A 15523-nucleotide genomic window follows, 5' to 3' on the forward strand; every position below is an offset into this window, starting at 1 on the left:
TCAATGGACCCTATGTGCAAGATTGCTACCACTTGACTAACTACATGTTATTACCTTGACTTAGCAGTTACAACTTTATATATATACTGAAGGTTTGATATGTAAAGCTATTGTGTTTATGAGTGGGACTGATATAATTCACATGCATGTATCATACTCTATCATTTCTGTAGTCCCATGTCAGACTGACAGAGTGGTTGTAGCTATATGTTCTGAATGACTAAGAGTTTTACTCTGTATCTGGCTGCTTTGTTCACATATCTCTTTTCTCTCTGACAGGTTAACATGGTTATCGGGATTCTCGTATTTAACAAACTGGTGTCCAAAGACGGCATTACTGATATGAAACTGAAGGAGAGGGCAGGGTATGCCTTATCCTACCACACATCCATCTCACTGGTCCACCAATAACCAGCCTGGGGGCATACACTTGGGGGCGGGGCTAGCGATGCCATTGGCTCTCACGTTTAGAACGCAGGATCTAAGAAAGAGTCAGATGAGGAAATTGATAAGAGCTATTTTTTTGGGGAGACAGAATTTAGAAACAGGGGAGATAACAGAATAGGAGCACAGACAAAAGGAGAGAGGGAGAGAGAGAAAGAGAGAGCGGGAGGAGAAATATAGTGAGAGCAGAGAGAGAGGGAGGGAGGAGAGATATATTGAGAGCAGAGAGAGAGAGAGAGAGAGGTGAGATTGGGGAAATGAAAAAGAGCAGATATTGAAAGGAATATGTGGATGTTTTATAAGACAGACAATGATCAATGATTGGAAGATTTGTAGAGGATGAGGTCTGACAGAGAGGGATAGAAGAAGAGAGGAGCGAGGGAGGAGGGAGGGAGGGGAGGGAGGGAGGGAGGGTGGGGAGGGAGGGAGGGAGATATAAGAAAAGGGAAGATGAGAAAGAATGCAGTGGTTATCGGACCCTCCCATTAAGAAACAAGATGGCGCATCAGTGCTCATCTCATGGCTATCATGTTGGTTTCATTATACTCTGCCATATACTGTATGTTGCTTTTACACATTCACTCAGCTTCTCTTCATTTTCAGGTGTTGCTATATAATGTACATTTCTGTATATCCATCTTTCTCATTTATTTTGTTTCCTTGATTGTTTTATAGGGAAGGGGAGCAGGGGCCCTATGGGTATAGAGTAGAGACCTCAGAGATCACTCAAAGCACACGATAATGTCATGTGTTTGATTTATTGTACGCCGCTAATGCTGTCTCTATGTCTATAGAAATTGGTTTATTTTCCGTTGCTTTGTTAAAAAGGCTACTCACTACAGTATGAAACATACTCCATCTGATACATCTGTTGTGTTGGAGATTTTACTACAGCGTTTTGGCATTTCCAAGCTCGTGCTGAGACAGGATGGAAGGTTTTCAACCTAATTCAGCCTTAATAAAGGCTGCCTTCTTTATACTTACTACTGCTCCTTAATACACACAGTAGCATGTGCAGTTCAATACACGCCAACGTTGTGAGAGGTCATGACCTTCAGTCCCTATATAACCCCAGGGTTGACCTTTGACCCCTCGGTGTACCCTGCTCCCCCCTTCTCGCAGGCTGCTGTTCTGTGCCCTCATTGGCGATCGTTAGTACATCCAACTGTATTGTTGTTTATTTATGTATTTATTTTCTCTGAACAACATGTTTGCCTCTCTGCAATGATCTATTCTTGAACTGTACAAGTTTGTTTCTTGCTGTCTGAAACGTTTTGAGTTTGCACAGAATCCCCCCCTCTCTCACTCAGGGCTCCTCCTCTCCAATCAGGAACACCTCAATCTCAGCTCCCCCTTTCCACCTCGTCACTGATTCGGTAAAAAATCTCCCCCGCCCACTGTTGTTGACTGTATTGGCTATCAGCCCTGCTCATGGCCCACCCACTAAATCTCCTCCCCCTGGCAGTAGCGCTCTCTGATTGGCTTAATATCCCCTCCTTACACTCTGATTGGCTTAATACCCCCTCCTCACACTCCCCAACTAGTAGTATTGTAGAATCTCTTTCCCTGCTATCAATATCCCAGCTTCCATCTAAAACCAGCTAGACAAGCACTAGATGTATAGAATAACTATAAACATAAACTGCAGTGCAAAATCTAGAACACGGTTGTGATCCATAGTTCTGTTCAAAGTAGTCACATTACTAAGATACAGAATGAATACTGACAGAAGTATAGGACATGGCAGAGAGTAGTATATGACAGGGTGTGTATGTTCGTGTGTGTTTAGATGTGTGAGTCTGTGCTTTGGCCGGTGTGTTTGTGTGCATTCGATTATACAGTGGGTACTGGGGGGTTGTTTAAGGGTTGTTTTACACCGATGTTACGCAGCAGACCACTGGGCTATCAGTGATGCCTGGACCGAGGGGAGAGGGGGCAGAGGTGGCACCAGAAGACTGGATGCATACACAACACAGTAGGATACCATGGTATTCTTTGATATTATACTCACTGTTTAGGCCCGCTCTGTTCCCTCACAGCCTTCTCAAGGATCAGGTTAAGCATACGTGGACTGAGGGGTGGAGGGACTATGGGGAGGGGGCAGGGTGGCACTGCAGAGTGGATACGTAGTAAACAGAAGGGTGTTAGTCTCTTTGCCCCCTCGCATGCCTTTCAATACCTAACATGTTTAATCAAGATAATTAATGATTGCTAGATGATGCGCCTAAGGAGGCACGGCGTACTGTGGCTCCACTCTCTCATATCTCAGAGATTTAAATGTACCCTCGCTGCCTGGCGAGGCTCTCTCTCTTTCCTCCACCCCTACAATTAGAGGCTAATTGGATGTGAAAATGGAAACAGACAGGAGAGTAGAGGACAAGACAGGAGAGAAGAGGAAAGGCCAACTGTAAAGCCATCCAGGCAGAGCTGCTGGGGTGTACTGTTTCCTCATTCCTCATTCCAGGAAGCACTGTGTTAGCAGGTTGCTGTTCAGTTACTTTAACGCTAGTTGTCACTATACAGACTGGCTCCTCCCAGACTCACTGGAAAAAAGTGGCAATTGTTACAGAGTGGACGATCCAAGTGAAAGAAATACCAGTAAACTGGGTAAGCTTTGTACCCTTGTTTGTCGACTGGGAACCACAGGATATCACCTATCTAATCTCTTCTACCCACATTGTTGAGACAGAACAATGAAGTGAGCATTTAGCTGAAGAGTATTGCTTGTTTGATTGAATACCTGGATTTGATTTGAGCAGGTCTATGTGTCCCTGTGGATATGGGTGTTTCCTACTCAGCTTCATTCTCTCTCACTGAACTCTCTCTGTCATCTACACATCATAAAGACAAGGGAAATTGTGTTGTATTTCAAAAGCTACTGATTGCTTTTTAATATAACAGCCTTTGGCAGAACGTGGGGGGGGGGGTGTTGGTTGTATTGCCTTTTTACTTGAAATGGAATTTCTTATAATGTGATTTTTAATCCGTCTGTCCAGCGGCTGTACGGAATTGATGGTTAAATTGTTGTTTTGCGAGCGGCCATTTTGTGACACTGTTCTTCTCGAACTCTGTTTCTTCTAGATGTGTGTTTCTTGTGGGAGTATTTTAATATAATGAAACAGCTTTCAAGCCATTGTGTTGAAGTATGGATGCACAGTTTATTGTTGCATCACGTCCTACTAATAATCTCAGTAATCACATACCCTCTCGTGTATTATTGCTGTATTATTTCTCAGACAGTATGTCATCCATGATGAAGAGGCATTGTAGAGATTGTACTGTGTCTCTTACTTCCAGCCAGGCATCCAGGCAGAGAGAGGCAGGCCACAGCCACACTGGGCTTTGTGATGTGATGAGAAGAGATTAGATGACAGCACAGACACTGGAGAAGTGGGGTGACACAGAAATAGACTGCTAGATGGGAACTGTGATGATTCTCTACAGTATTCGTGGATTACAGTACCAGTGGAGAAACAGCTTCTCAGGAAATCTTTAGAATTCATTGTCTATCCTTTGTGTTGTTTTAATACAGCCATGCAGAAACACAGTAAACGTACACACATTCACAGATATACACCTGGTAATGAACACACATAAACACACTGTTAATTGGTTAATTGGAGATTTAGGCTAAGAGGCCTGTCACGACTCACTACTTTGAGTTCATAGTTCATTGTTTGTGCGTGAGTGTGTTTGAGTGTTTGTGTGTATGTGGGTGCTTGCATGTGTGTACATGCTGCATGTGTGTGTGCGTGTGTGTGCGTGAGAGCCTTAGCAGGGTGTTCAGTAATGCCTGTATAAAGTAATCAGTCTGACCAGTGAGGCATAGGGAGAAATAACCAGGGGTGAAAATATTCACAGCAATTACATTTAGGAAGCTAAATAAACAACGCAACTGAGACGCAAAGCATCAATTGGCACATGAAGTGTCTCTAATTAGACATTTGCTTTATTCATTTATAAGAATACCATCATTATTTAGTTGAATGCACGTAAATGAAGGATTCAACAATGTGAATAATAAGATGAAGAAGGGAAATATAATGTGTATTCATGCCAGTGTACATACAGGTGCCTGGCCTGGCCAATAAGAATCAGACCTGCACAAGTTACACATGTATCTCTCTTTTTACATTTTGTTCATTTAGCAGACACTTATCCAGAGCAACTTACAGGAGCAATTAGGGTTAAGTGCCTTGCTCAAGGGCACATTGGCAGATTTCACCTAGTCAGCTCTGGGATTTGAACCAGCAACCTTTCGGTTACTGGCCCAACCTCTGAACCGCTAGGCTACCTTAACCACTTATGAATCATATTTTTAATCACTAGTTTGAGCTACATCATGTGCAACAGTGTCACTGCACTTTTCTGCACAGACTCAAGATGATTAGAATAATGTTGGAATGCAATAGTGTCTTTGTTGACTTGATTATCCCACTCACTCTGTGTTGGTTAGGATCCCCTATAAGTTTGTTGTCTTCACATATAGTAGGAGCAATGATCAATCATTGAGGAATAAATCAACCCTTAGTGACATATCCACCCATGTGGTTGTGTATCTTGTCCGGCCCAGCCCCCACACATACCCCTTAGCCCTGAGAGAGAGAGAGAGAGAGAGAGAGAGAGAGAGAGAGAGAGAGAGAGCTAGAAAGAGAGGAGAGAGAGAGAGAGGGAACTGTGACTCACTCTGAGTGTGAGTGTGTGTGTGTGTGTGTGTGTGTGTGTGTGTGTGTGTGTGTGTGTGTGTGTGTGTGTGTGCATTTGTATCTGTGTGTATTATGTTACAGCGTGTGTTAATTTGACTACTTTGCAGTCAGATGACAGTACCACTGTACAATATGACGCTCAAATGTGCCAAGTGCGGAGTTATCTCGTCGGCTGACGTTTCTACCACAGCTACCAGTAACGCCATGTTAGTCCTGCTAATTATTTACCCACATATTCTATACTGCTTTCTTTACCTCTGTTTCCTTTACCTTTATATGCCTCCTCTACCTCCTCCTCCTCTTGTTTTTATCTTTTTGTTCCCCCCTTTTCGTTTCCTCTCTTCCCCTGTACCCTCGCTGAGAATCATTGGGAATTAGTTCTACAGTGCTGTTCTTGTAAGATATGGTGTGTGCGTGTGTGTGTGTGTGTGTGTGTGTGTGTGTGTGTGTGTGTGTGTGTGTGTGTGTGTGTGTGTGTATGTGTGTGTGTGTGTGTCTGTGTGAAGCACAGACAGCAGAAAAGCAGCTTTAATATAGGCCAGAGTAAAAGTGCAAGGCTCAGTGGCTTTCAGCTATTTAATGCCCCCAGGCTATGGATGGATACACTAACTCTACATCTGTATCCACATGGAGGAGGTTTTCACGGGCAGTGCACTTGACTTATCAATTAGTGTGTGTGTGTGTGTGTGCGCGTGCAATTGTGCGTGCGTGTGTGCGTGTGTGCATGTGCTTTGGGTTTCTGTTGCCAGGCCTGTATAGCTATATTTTATGTAATGTGTTTTTCGGTGGGAGTGTGTCTGAATGCTTGGATCTGTTTAATCAACACCTAGAAACCTTTCATTCAATCAACTCAGGACAGAGTTAACAAGTGGACATGTGAAACAAAGACTGAAGAGTTGAGGAGTTAGGGAAAGAAATATACATGTTGATAAAGGAGAGCGAGAGAGAGACATTGTCCTGTAGGACATATGGACCAGAAGACAAGTCCCTGTCCACTTAATCACACCTCTGCCCTCTGCCTCTTGCGTTTGTCTTTATGTTACGTTTCTTTGCTTCATTTCACTTTTGTTCTTCCTTTACTCACCTCAGCTCCTCCTTTTCCTGTTGCCCTTGGTCTCATATGTTTTATTGACACATCCTAAACGTACATGCATATTGTATATGTCAGTTATGGAACATATATTTCAATTGATTATGGATGGATGTTTTTCTTGTGTGATATTAGCATATTTACGGTAGCTACTGTAAGTATATTTAAAACATCAGGCTATATACCTATACCTTATTATAGGTTTATTATACTGTACATAATGCCAATCATTTCAACAACGAGGGCAACATGCAGTACATAGATGCCTTTTTTAGGAGTAGATATTGTATTACATTTGACACGCTTCTATTGTAATTAGAAAGTTACATGTAGTTTTTAGTATCATTGAATCCCATTTCAAGCAAGTAAATCATTGAAAATTGTATTAAATTGAGACAGTTGTTTTCCAGGAGTGTAGTCTTTCATTCTTTGTGTATCTTCTACTGACTGTAGTGCTGACCCTGGGCTGCTGTTCCTCTCCCATCCTCCAGGGCGTCGCTGTGGAGCTCCTGTGTGGTTCTGCCTCTCCTGGCACTCACCTGGATGTCTGCTGTCCTGGCCATCACCGACCGACGCTCCTCCCTCTTCCAGATCTTGTTCGCTGTGTTTGATTCGCTGGAAGGCTTCGTCATCGTCATGGTGCATTGCATCCTGCGCAGAGAGGTACATCATTCTTCACCCTGTTGTCACTCTGACACATTTCACCTTGATGATACTCTGTCTCCTACTCTTTATTTATTTATTATTATTATTATTATTATTATTTTATTTGTTATTTTTATTGGTTGGTTGTTGAGGCCCTGTGCTCCACTAGGAGCTAAAAGGAAAAAGTTGATTAAGTAAACCAAGTCATTGGTTGTTTTGAGGGTGATGTGGAGGGGAGGAGGATGAGCAGACAAAAACCTGACCATGACATTGAAAGGTCATGACCTCTGTGTTTATTATGGTGTACTGTAGGTTCAAGAGGCAGTGAAGTGTCGGGTAGTGGACCGCCAGGAGGACGGGAATGGAGACTCAGGGGGATCTTTCCAGAACGGACACGCTCAGCTTATGGTAGTACCAATGGAACGTTATTCTTCATCTAAAACAATGTCTAATATACTTGATATGTATTACATGTTCTTTGTTAACAGGTTTTCTATAAATGTTTTTCTTCATTAGACTGATTTCGAGAAAGACGTCGACATGGCTTGCAGAGGAGGTAAGAGTACCGGCAAAAAAAAGAGTGAGTTTATGCAGTGTGTCCGTCTGTCCGTCTGTCTGTATGTCTGTCTGTCTGACCCTATACAACTCTCTCTATGCATGTGGATTTTTCTTTGCGTTCTGTCATTCAAAAGTTGCACCTGCTTTGCCCTCTCTGCTGCACGCGTATTGTGTGTTAGCAGCACCCTCCCATTCCACTCCTCTCCACCCGTTGTCAGACCACGGCCGCCACAGCAGCCGCCCCTTATGAAGCACAAAACACTGTTTTGACATGAGATGCACCACATTACTGCAGCATAACGCAATTTAGCCCAGCCATTTGGCAATAGGGCGGTGGTGTGCGAATGAGTGCTGAGCAGTAATATGCGGATAAATAGGGTTGTCTGAGTCTCCCACATCTTCCCCCACATCCACCGGCAGGCAGGCAGTCCGTGTTATAATTAAGTACCCACCAACAGTGCAGCATCAGATAGAGGCTCTCCTCTGATATCCGTTGGGAGCGGAAGGGAATCTGATTATCTCCCGAGACAGGATATCAGGAAAAGCATCTGGAGCAGAAACGCCATTGAGACGCGAGACGCAGCAGACAAGCCCACTGAATGGGGAGATGGAATATAAAAGAGGAGTGAAATGACTTTTTCTTTGTGTGAGTGTGTGTGGAGCGGTGGGGACTGGGGAGTGATTGTAAGATATTGTGTCATGCTGACAGGAAGTTGTCTGATGCTGTTGTCTAGCCCTGTGCTCAATAGTGAGATGCACACCACAGCAATCCAGCAGTTACAGTGAAACAGGGTCACGGCGTAATCGTCAAGCTAATGATCAGAAGTTCAAGGAAGGCAGTGTAGTCACTTGTTAAATCAACAGTGGGAAGGTTTGCACTCATTCTATAGCATGTCCAAGTCTGAGTTGGACATCTTGAGAGTCACCCTCTCTTTATCTCTGAGTTTTGCGTCCTCTCAAATCTCTCCCTCCCTCCCTCCCTCCCTCCCTCCCTCCCTCCCTCCCTCTCCCCCCAGGTACTCTGAAGCGTTCCTCTCTCCAGGGTGATGAGAAGCCATCCTCCCAGCCCCTGACCCTTCAGAAGGGCTCTAACTTCAACACCATGCCTGCCAGCATGGCCAAGGTCCACCTCCAGAATGTGGCAGACTACCCTAGTCATACCCTCACCCTGCGCAGGGAGAAGGGTGGCACCACCAAGGGCATCAGCACCGAGCTGCCGGGAGCCAAGTCCATCTACATCTGTGACGGGGAGCTCTTTAAACAGCTGGACGGGGAGCTGTCTCCACGGGGGACAGGGGAGGCCGGGGGCCCTGAGGGCACAGGAACAGGCCCGGGACCAGGGTACATCCTCCTGCCTAACAACAACAACACTGGCACCCTGGGGCGGCCCGGAAAGGGCAGCAAGGAGGACACGACGGCCAAGTACAACATCAGCATCGAGCAGCAGATGCCCCAGACCAGGCTCATCCACCTGGCCAACTCGGCGGGGGTGGAGGGCGTCCCGGGTTTCGCGCTGAAGAGCCTGCCTGCGGACCTGGTCAGTGTCTCCTGCTCGGAGAGGGAGTCGCCCATCCACAACATGCAGAACGTCTCCGGAGAATCCCACATGACCAACAGCATGTGTGAACAGGGTGATTCTGGGAACTCTGGAATGATGTCCAAGAGCGAGACCGTGTCCACGCTCTCCATGAGCTCCCTGGAGGTAAGACACACACACACACACGCACACACACACACACACACACACACACACACACACACACACACACACACACACACACACACACACACACACACACACACACACATACAAACACACACAACCCCATGTTCTCACCACATGATGGGACAGGTGTTCCTTGATCAAGAAAATATCAGAAATCAGCCAGTGCCGTTTCCTGTCAGAATGTGGTGGCACTGTATTCATGGCATAGGGTTTCTGTTGAGATATCTTTATAGTCGCTATCCTTTTCTGTGTAGTAACAACACTGTAGTGGCAACATGTACGGAAATATTCCTATCTCGCCTGGCTGGACAGAACACCAAGATCTTTAAAAAGGTCAGGTTTTAGTATTCTCTCCTTGACTGTGCCAGTCCGGTGGGGGAGCTCAAACTCATACTGCTACACTGACCAGCAACACCCACGCACAGCTACCCGTGCCAAGCCAGCCAGTCAGATAGGCAGACAGACAGATAGGCAGACAGTCAGACCTCTCAGCCTGCTGGTGTCTTTTCACCTCAGGGCCAAACTCACTCCCCTCCCAAAATGCTGTGCGTGCAAGGTCGCAGCTGCCAGGGCAACCAACAACCAACCAGCCTGAAGGTCAGGCCTTTCTTTCTCTGCTTGCTGACAAAGGTCACGCGATCACAAGCTGTTTACTGCAAGGATTCACGCCAATGGTGTCAGGATGAACCAACATGGACGCTCAGTTTCTCATGAGTCACTGTTACCACTGAGAAACTGTCTCAGTCGTTTTAACTGATTTGAAAATAACAGTGAAACAGAGTGAAATGCTGAGGAAGACATCACAATTTTGTCTAGTCAAATTCACACAGCATATAGATGACAGCAGAATGTATATTTTAATCTTTTCCTCATGTCTTTCTCCAGAGACGAAAATCCCGCTACGCGGAGCTGGATTTTGAGGTAATTTCAGACTTCTGGACTGCATTTCTTCTGACATAATGTCTTGCTGATTTGACAAACTGTCTCCAATGTCTCAATTCTGCTTCCAAAAATCCACTAGAATTTACATAATCCCTTTTTCTTTATAATTATGGTGCATGGGACAGCATAGCAGATCATATACAGTACTCTATCTAAGCTTTGTAGATGTCTGTGGTGGATGCAAACAGAAATTTGCATCCTGTAGTACTAACTCAAAAAAAGTTCTGGGACACTGTAAAGTCCATGGAGAATAAGAGCACCTCCTCCCAGCTGCCCACTGCTCTGAGGCTAGGAAACACTGTTACCACCGATAAATCCACTATAATTGAGAATTTCAATAAGCATTTCTCTACGGCTGGCCATGCTTTCCACCTGGCTACCCCTACCCCGGTCAACTGCCCGGCACCCTCCACAGCAACCCGCCAATGCCCCCACCATTTCTCCTTCACCCAAATCCAGATAGCTGATGTTCTGAAAGAGCTGCAAAATCTGGACCCATACAAATCAGCTGGGCTAGACAATCTGGACCCTCTCTTTCTAAAATGATCTGCCGAAATTGTTGCAACCCCTATTACTAGCCTGTTCAACCTCTCTTTCGTATCGTCTGAGATTCCCTAAGATTGGAAAGCTGCCGCGGTCATCCACCTCTTCAAAGGGGGTGACACTCTAGACCCAAACTGCTACAGACCTATATCTATCCTACCCTGTCTTTCTAAGGTCTTCGAAAGCCAAGTTAACAAACAGATTACCGACCATTTCGAATCCCACCGTACCTTCTCCGCTATGCAATCTGGTTTCAGAGCTGGTCATGGGTGCACCTCAGCCACGCTCAAGGTCCTAAACGACATCATAACCGACATCGATAACAGAGATTAATGTGCAGCAGTATTCATCGACCTGGCCAAGGCTTTCGACTCTGTCAATCACCACATTCTTATTGGCAGACTCGACAGTCTTGGTTTCTCAAATGATTGCCTCACCTGGTTTACCAACTACTTCTCTGATAGAGTTCAGTGTGTCAAATCGAAGGGCCTGTTGTCCGGACCTCTGGAAGTCTCTATGGGTGTGCCACAGGGTTCAATTCTCGGGCCGACTCTCTTCTCTGTATACATCAATGATGTTGCTCTTGCTGCTGGTGATTCTCTGATCCACCTCTACGCAGACGACACCATTCTGTATACTTCTGGGCCCTCTTTGGACACTGTGTTATCTAACCTCCAGACGAGCTTCAATGCCATACAACACTCCTTCCGTGGCCTCCAACTGCTCTTAAATGCAAGTAAAACTAAATGCATGCTATTCAATCGATCACTGCCCGCACCTGCTCGCCCGTCCAGCATCACTACTCTGGACAGCTCTGACTTACAAATACCTGGGTGTCTGGTTAGACTGTAAACTCTCCTTCCAGACTTAAGCATCTCCAATCCAAAATTAAATCTAGAATCGGCTTCCAATATCGCAACAAAGCATCCTTCACTCATGCTGCCAAACATACCCTCGTAAAACTGACCATCCCACCGATCCTTGACTTCGGTGATGTCATCTATAAAATAGCCTCCAACACTCTACTCAACAAACTGGATGCAGTCTATCACAGTGCCATCCGTTTTGTCACCAAACCCACCATCGCGACCTGTACACTCTCGTTGGTTGGCCCTCGCTTCATACTCGTCGCCAAACCCACTGGCTACAGGTTATCTACAAGTCTCTGCTAGGTAAAGCCCCGCCATATGTCAGCTCACTGGTCACCATAGCAGCAGCACCCACTCGTAGCCCCCAAAGCCAATTCCTCCTTTGGTCGTCTTTCCTTCCAGTTATCTGCTGCCAATGACTGGAACGAACTGCAAAAATTTCTGAAGCTGGAGACTCATATCTCGCTCACTAGCTTTAATCACCAGCTGTCAGAGCAGCTCACAGATCACTGCACCTGTACATAGCCCATCTGTAAACAGCCCATCTAAAACAGCCCATCTATCTACCTACCTCATCCCCATACTGTATTTATTTATTTATCTTGCTCCTTTGCACCCCAGTATCTCTACTTGCACATTCATCTTCTGCACATCTACTATTTCAGTGTTTAATTGCTATATTGTAATTATTTTTCCACCATGGCCTATTTATTGCCTTAACTTACCTCATTTGCACTCACTGTATATAGACTTTTTGTTTTCTTTTGTTCTACTGTATTATTGACTGTATGTTTTGTTTATTCCATGTGTAACTCTGTGTTGTTGTATGTGTCGAATTGCTATGCTTTATCTTGGCCAGGTCGCAGTTGCAAATGAGAACTTGTTCTCAACTAGCCTACCTGGTTAAATAAAGGTGAAATAAAAAAATGGGAGCTAAAGGAATGATTTTTCTATGATGGGTGTTTTTTATGTGTTTGGTCCATGTCGAAGATCTTGCACAAGCTATGTTGTTGTTTAAGGAGGATTGATGTTGATGGTGGATTTTCCTGTGTGATTGTCTCATTTAGAAGATCATGCACACACGGAAGCGTCACCAGGACATGTTCCAGGACCTGAACAGGAAGATCCACAGTGCAGACCAGGACAGGGCGTCTCCGCCTGGCGATGGGAAGGCAGGGAAGAGGTGGAGTGTGTCCTCAGCAGGCAGCGACAAGACCATCATGAGCGTACGACACTCTGTCTCTTCCACTCTCTCTTTTTACCATTCTCTCTCCATGAATAGCACCCTCTCTCTCTCTCTCTCTCTCTCTCTCTCTCTCTCTCTCTCTCTCTCTCTCTCTGTGTCTCTCTGTGTCTCTCTGTCTCTCTGTGTCTCTCTGTCTCTCTGTCTGTCTCTCTCTCTCTCTCTGTCTATCTCTCTCTGTCTCTCTGTCTCTCTTCTCTATATCTCTGTCTCTGTATCTCTATCTCTCTGTCTCTCTATCTCTCTGTCTCTCTATCTCTCTCTGCCTCTCTCTTTTCAATTTCACAATATCACATCTCTTGCCCTTTGATGATTTAGTTTGTTCTCTGGTTGACCTATTCTCCTCACCTGTCCCTCCCTCTATCCAACAGGACAAGCAGCAGACACCCAGTAAGAGAGCCTGGGAGGGCATCAGGAAGACCCAATCTCCCCCATCATGGATGAGGAAGGACCTGGAGCCCTTGGCGGCCTCTCCCCTGGAGCTGCAGAACGTGGAGTGGGAGAAGGCCAGCGCCACCATCCCTTTGGTGGGACAGGAGATCATGGACCTGCAGACAGAGGTGTGAGACTGAGACAGAGAGACAGACCGAGAGAGAGACAGAGAGCAGCCAACCCCATCCCCCAGCCCAGCTCTCAGACAGACACCTTCCCTTCCCGCAGCTCCACATCTCAATCTCACTCTGGGAACCAACGATCAACGACCAATGAGAGAGAGAGAGAGAGAGAGAGAGAGAGAGAGAGAGAAGCTACTTTATGTTAGGACCCAACTAAAAGAGAGAGAAGGAAAGAGAGAAAGGACAATTGCCTTATAAATGGGGGGAATGAGAACAGGTTTGCGGTGCATTTTGTTATATTTTCTTATTGCTGCTGGAATCAGTTTTTTGTTTACTCTGTCAGAAAGTCATATATCCGGTCTGTTATTATCCACATTATTACTTCACTGGACACATGCTTGAGTCCCTCTCCCCTCCTGGTAGATCTCTGTGGATGGTTAGCCAGTTTGGCAGTTGGGTGGTGTAGATAGAGTAGATTAAAAGGACAGACTGCAACTGCCTATGGACTCTTCACCAGCCTGCTAACAGATCACCTGGACCAGCCATACAGTTCATGTTCTAACCAAGCCTATAGGCAATTGACCTGGTCTGGACAAGACCTTCACCCAACATACAGTACATGTTCCAACCAAACTACATGTCCAGTACATGTCCCAAACACGCCTAGGCAGTGGAGGAGGCAGACTGCTGGACCATAACCATGTGCCTCTCCATGCCAACTAATAGCCCCCCCCCCACCACCCCCACCCTCCACTGCACTGTCAGACAGAGTCCACACCCCCTTTACAGGAAGGGGGCAGACCGATGACATCACAGTCAGCCAAAGGGTGGAAAACCCTCCCATTGGTGGGGGCCATAGTGACATCAGCATAGACCAACAAGGATGAGATATCTCATTTGCGGATGCCCTTAATGACATCACAGAAAGCCAAGATGGCCATATCTCATTGGTGGAAGCTTCTATGACCTCAGCAGAAGCCAAGGAGACAGTGTTTTGATTGGTTGCTTGGTTGCTTGGTATACAAGCAGGCTTGGTACATTTGTGGCAAATATAATTCTGCTTGTTCGGTAAATGAAGGATACTCATGTCACAAAGTATATAAAGAATTATGCTTAATAATGACAATGGAAATGAATAAATATAAAAATATATATGATAAATACTGTATAGGACATTACAGAGGTTGTGACTCTGCAGTATGGGGTTAGGATTAGTTGCACACAGAGAAAGCACAAGGCTCTTTTGGAGTCCTGTTGTACAGCAATGTAATTATTTCAACAGAGTTCTACAGAATGAATTTTGGCCTATAAATATCTTTCTTACTGTGCTTGGGGATTATTGTTCTCATTATTATAATTATGACCATGATTATTCAGATTACATCTGCGGCCGAAATGGCACCCTTTTCCCTATATAGTGCACTGCTTTTGACCAGGTCAAATGACAGGAAATAACAGGTCAAAAGTAGTGCACTATATAGGGAATAGGGTGCCATTTTGAACACATATTATGATTCCCCTCCCATCCTTTTCAGGGTACTGGAATATGAGTGTTCTGTAACTCCATGTAACAGTGTGTGTTTTGGTATCACTGACTGTCACTCCCTCCTCAGATCTGTACGTGTCTGACATGAACCCTGACCTCTGTCTCCTGACCTTTAACCTCCACCGCCCCCTCCACCTTTTTAGTTCACAGGGGTTGACTCTTTGTTAATGTACAGTTTTCAGAGCACAAAATGAATGTGTCATATTTCTAATAAAAGTATATCTATATAATAAAGTATCAGTTGTCCTGGTGCATTATACTGACAATATTCCTAATATATACCCTATTTAAACCCCTAGAGTCCACTGACACACTGCTGCGTCAATCTAAATTACATAACAAAAAACTCCCCATCAACATCAGTCAGTTTAAACTAGAGATATCTGTTTTGTTTGCATTGAATGCTTCTCAATCCACCATTTCCCCCAGTGTTGCATTTCTGCATCTGTGGTGAAAGGAGGCAGAGCTAGAGCGTGTTTGTCAGACCATACCTAAATGGATCGTAAAATTCAAAATCTAAATCAAGTAGTATGACCATTTTAAAACAATTCCACATGTCAGCATAGCACCCCCCACCCCCCTTCCCCAACGTTTTAGACTCGGAGGAATTCATCTCCATATTCCCCTATAGTTTTTGTACTGTATGTTTAAAAAATA

The 15523-nt window shown here is 45.1% G+C and overlaps 1 protein-coding gene across 8 annotated transcripts in view; it reads left to right on the forward strand.

Moving 5' to 3' along the window:
- adgrb1a (adhesion G protein-coupled receptor B1a) overlaps nt 1-15101 on the forward strand; it is a 68277-nt gene extending 53176 nt beyond the window's left edge. For 4 of the 8 annotated variants that reach the window (XM_029743641.1, XM_029743648.1, XM_029743667.1 and 1 more), the window contains 9 exons: nt 280-365; nt 5258-5356; nt 6732-6903; nt 7198-7293; nt 7402-7465; nt 8460-9145; nt 10055-10090; nt 12591-12749; nt 13138-15101. In XM_029743641.1, the coding sequence (XP_029599501.1) occupies nt 280-365; nt 5258-5356; nt 6732-6903; nt 7198-7293; nt 7402-7465; nt 8460-9145; nt 10055-10090; nt 12591-12749; nt 13138-13332 (1593 nt within the window). In that variant the 3' untranslated portion in view covers nt 13333-15101. Of the gene's footprint in view, nt 1-279; nt 366-1754; nt 1821-5257; nt 5357-6731; nt 6904-7197; nt 7294-7401; nt 7466-8459; nt 9146-10054; nt 10091-12590; nt 12750-13137 lie in introns of all 8 variants that reach the window. The other 4 variants (XM_029743661.1, XM_029743668.1, XM_029743659.1 and 1 more) reach the window with 3 other exon arrangements.
- The last annotated feature ends 422 nt before the right edge of the window (nt 15102-15523 follow it).

The sequence above is a fragment of the Salmo trutta genome, chromosome 3 (genome assembly GCF_901001165.1).
Source record: "Salmo trutta chromosome 3, fSalTru1.1, whole genome shotgun sequence".
Lineage (NCBI taxonomy): Eukaryota > Metazoa > Chordata > Actinopteri > Salmoniformes > Salmonidae > Salmo > Salmo trutta.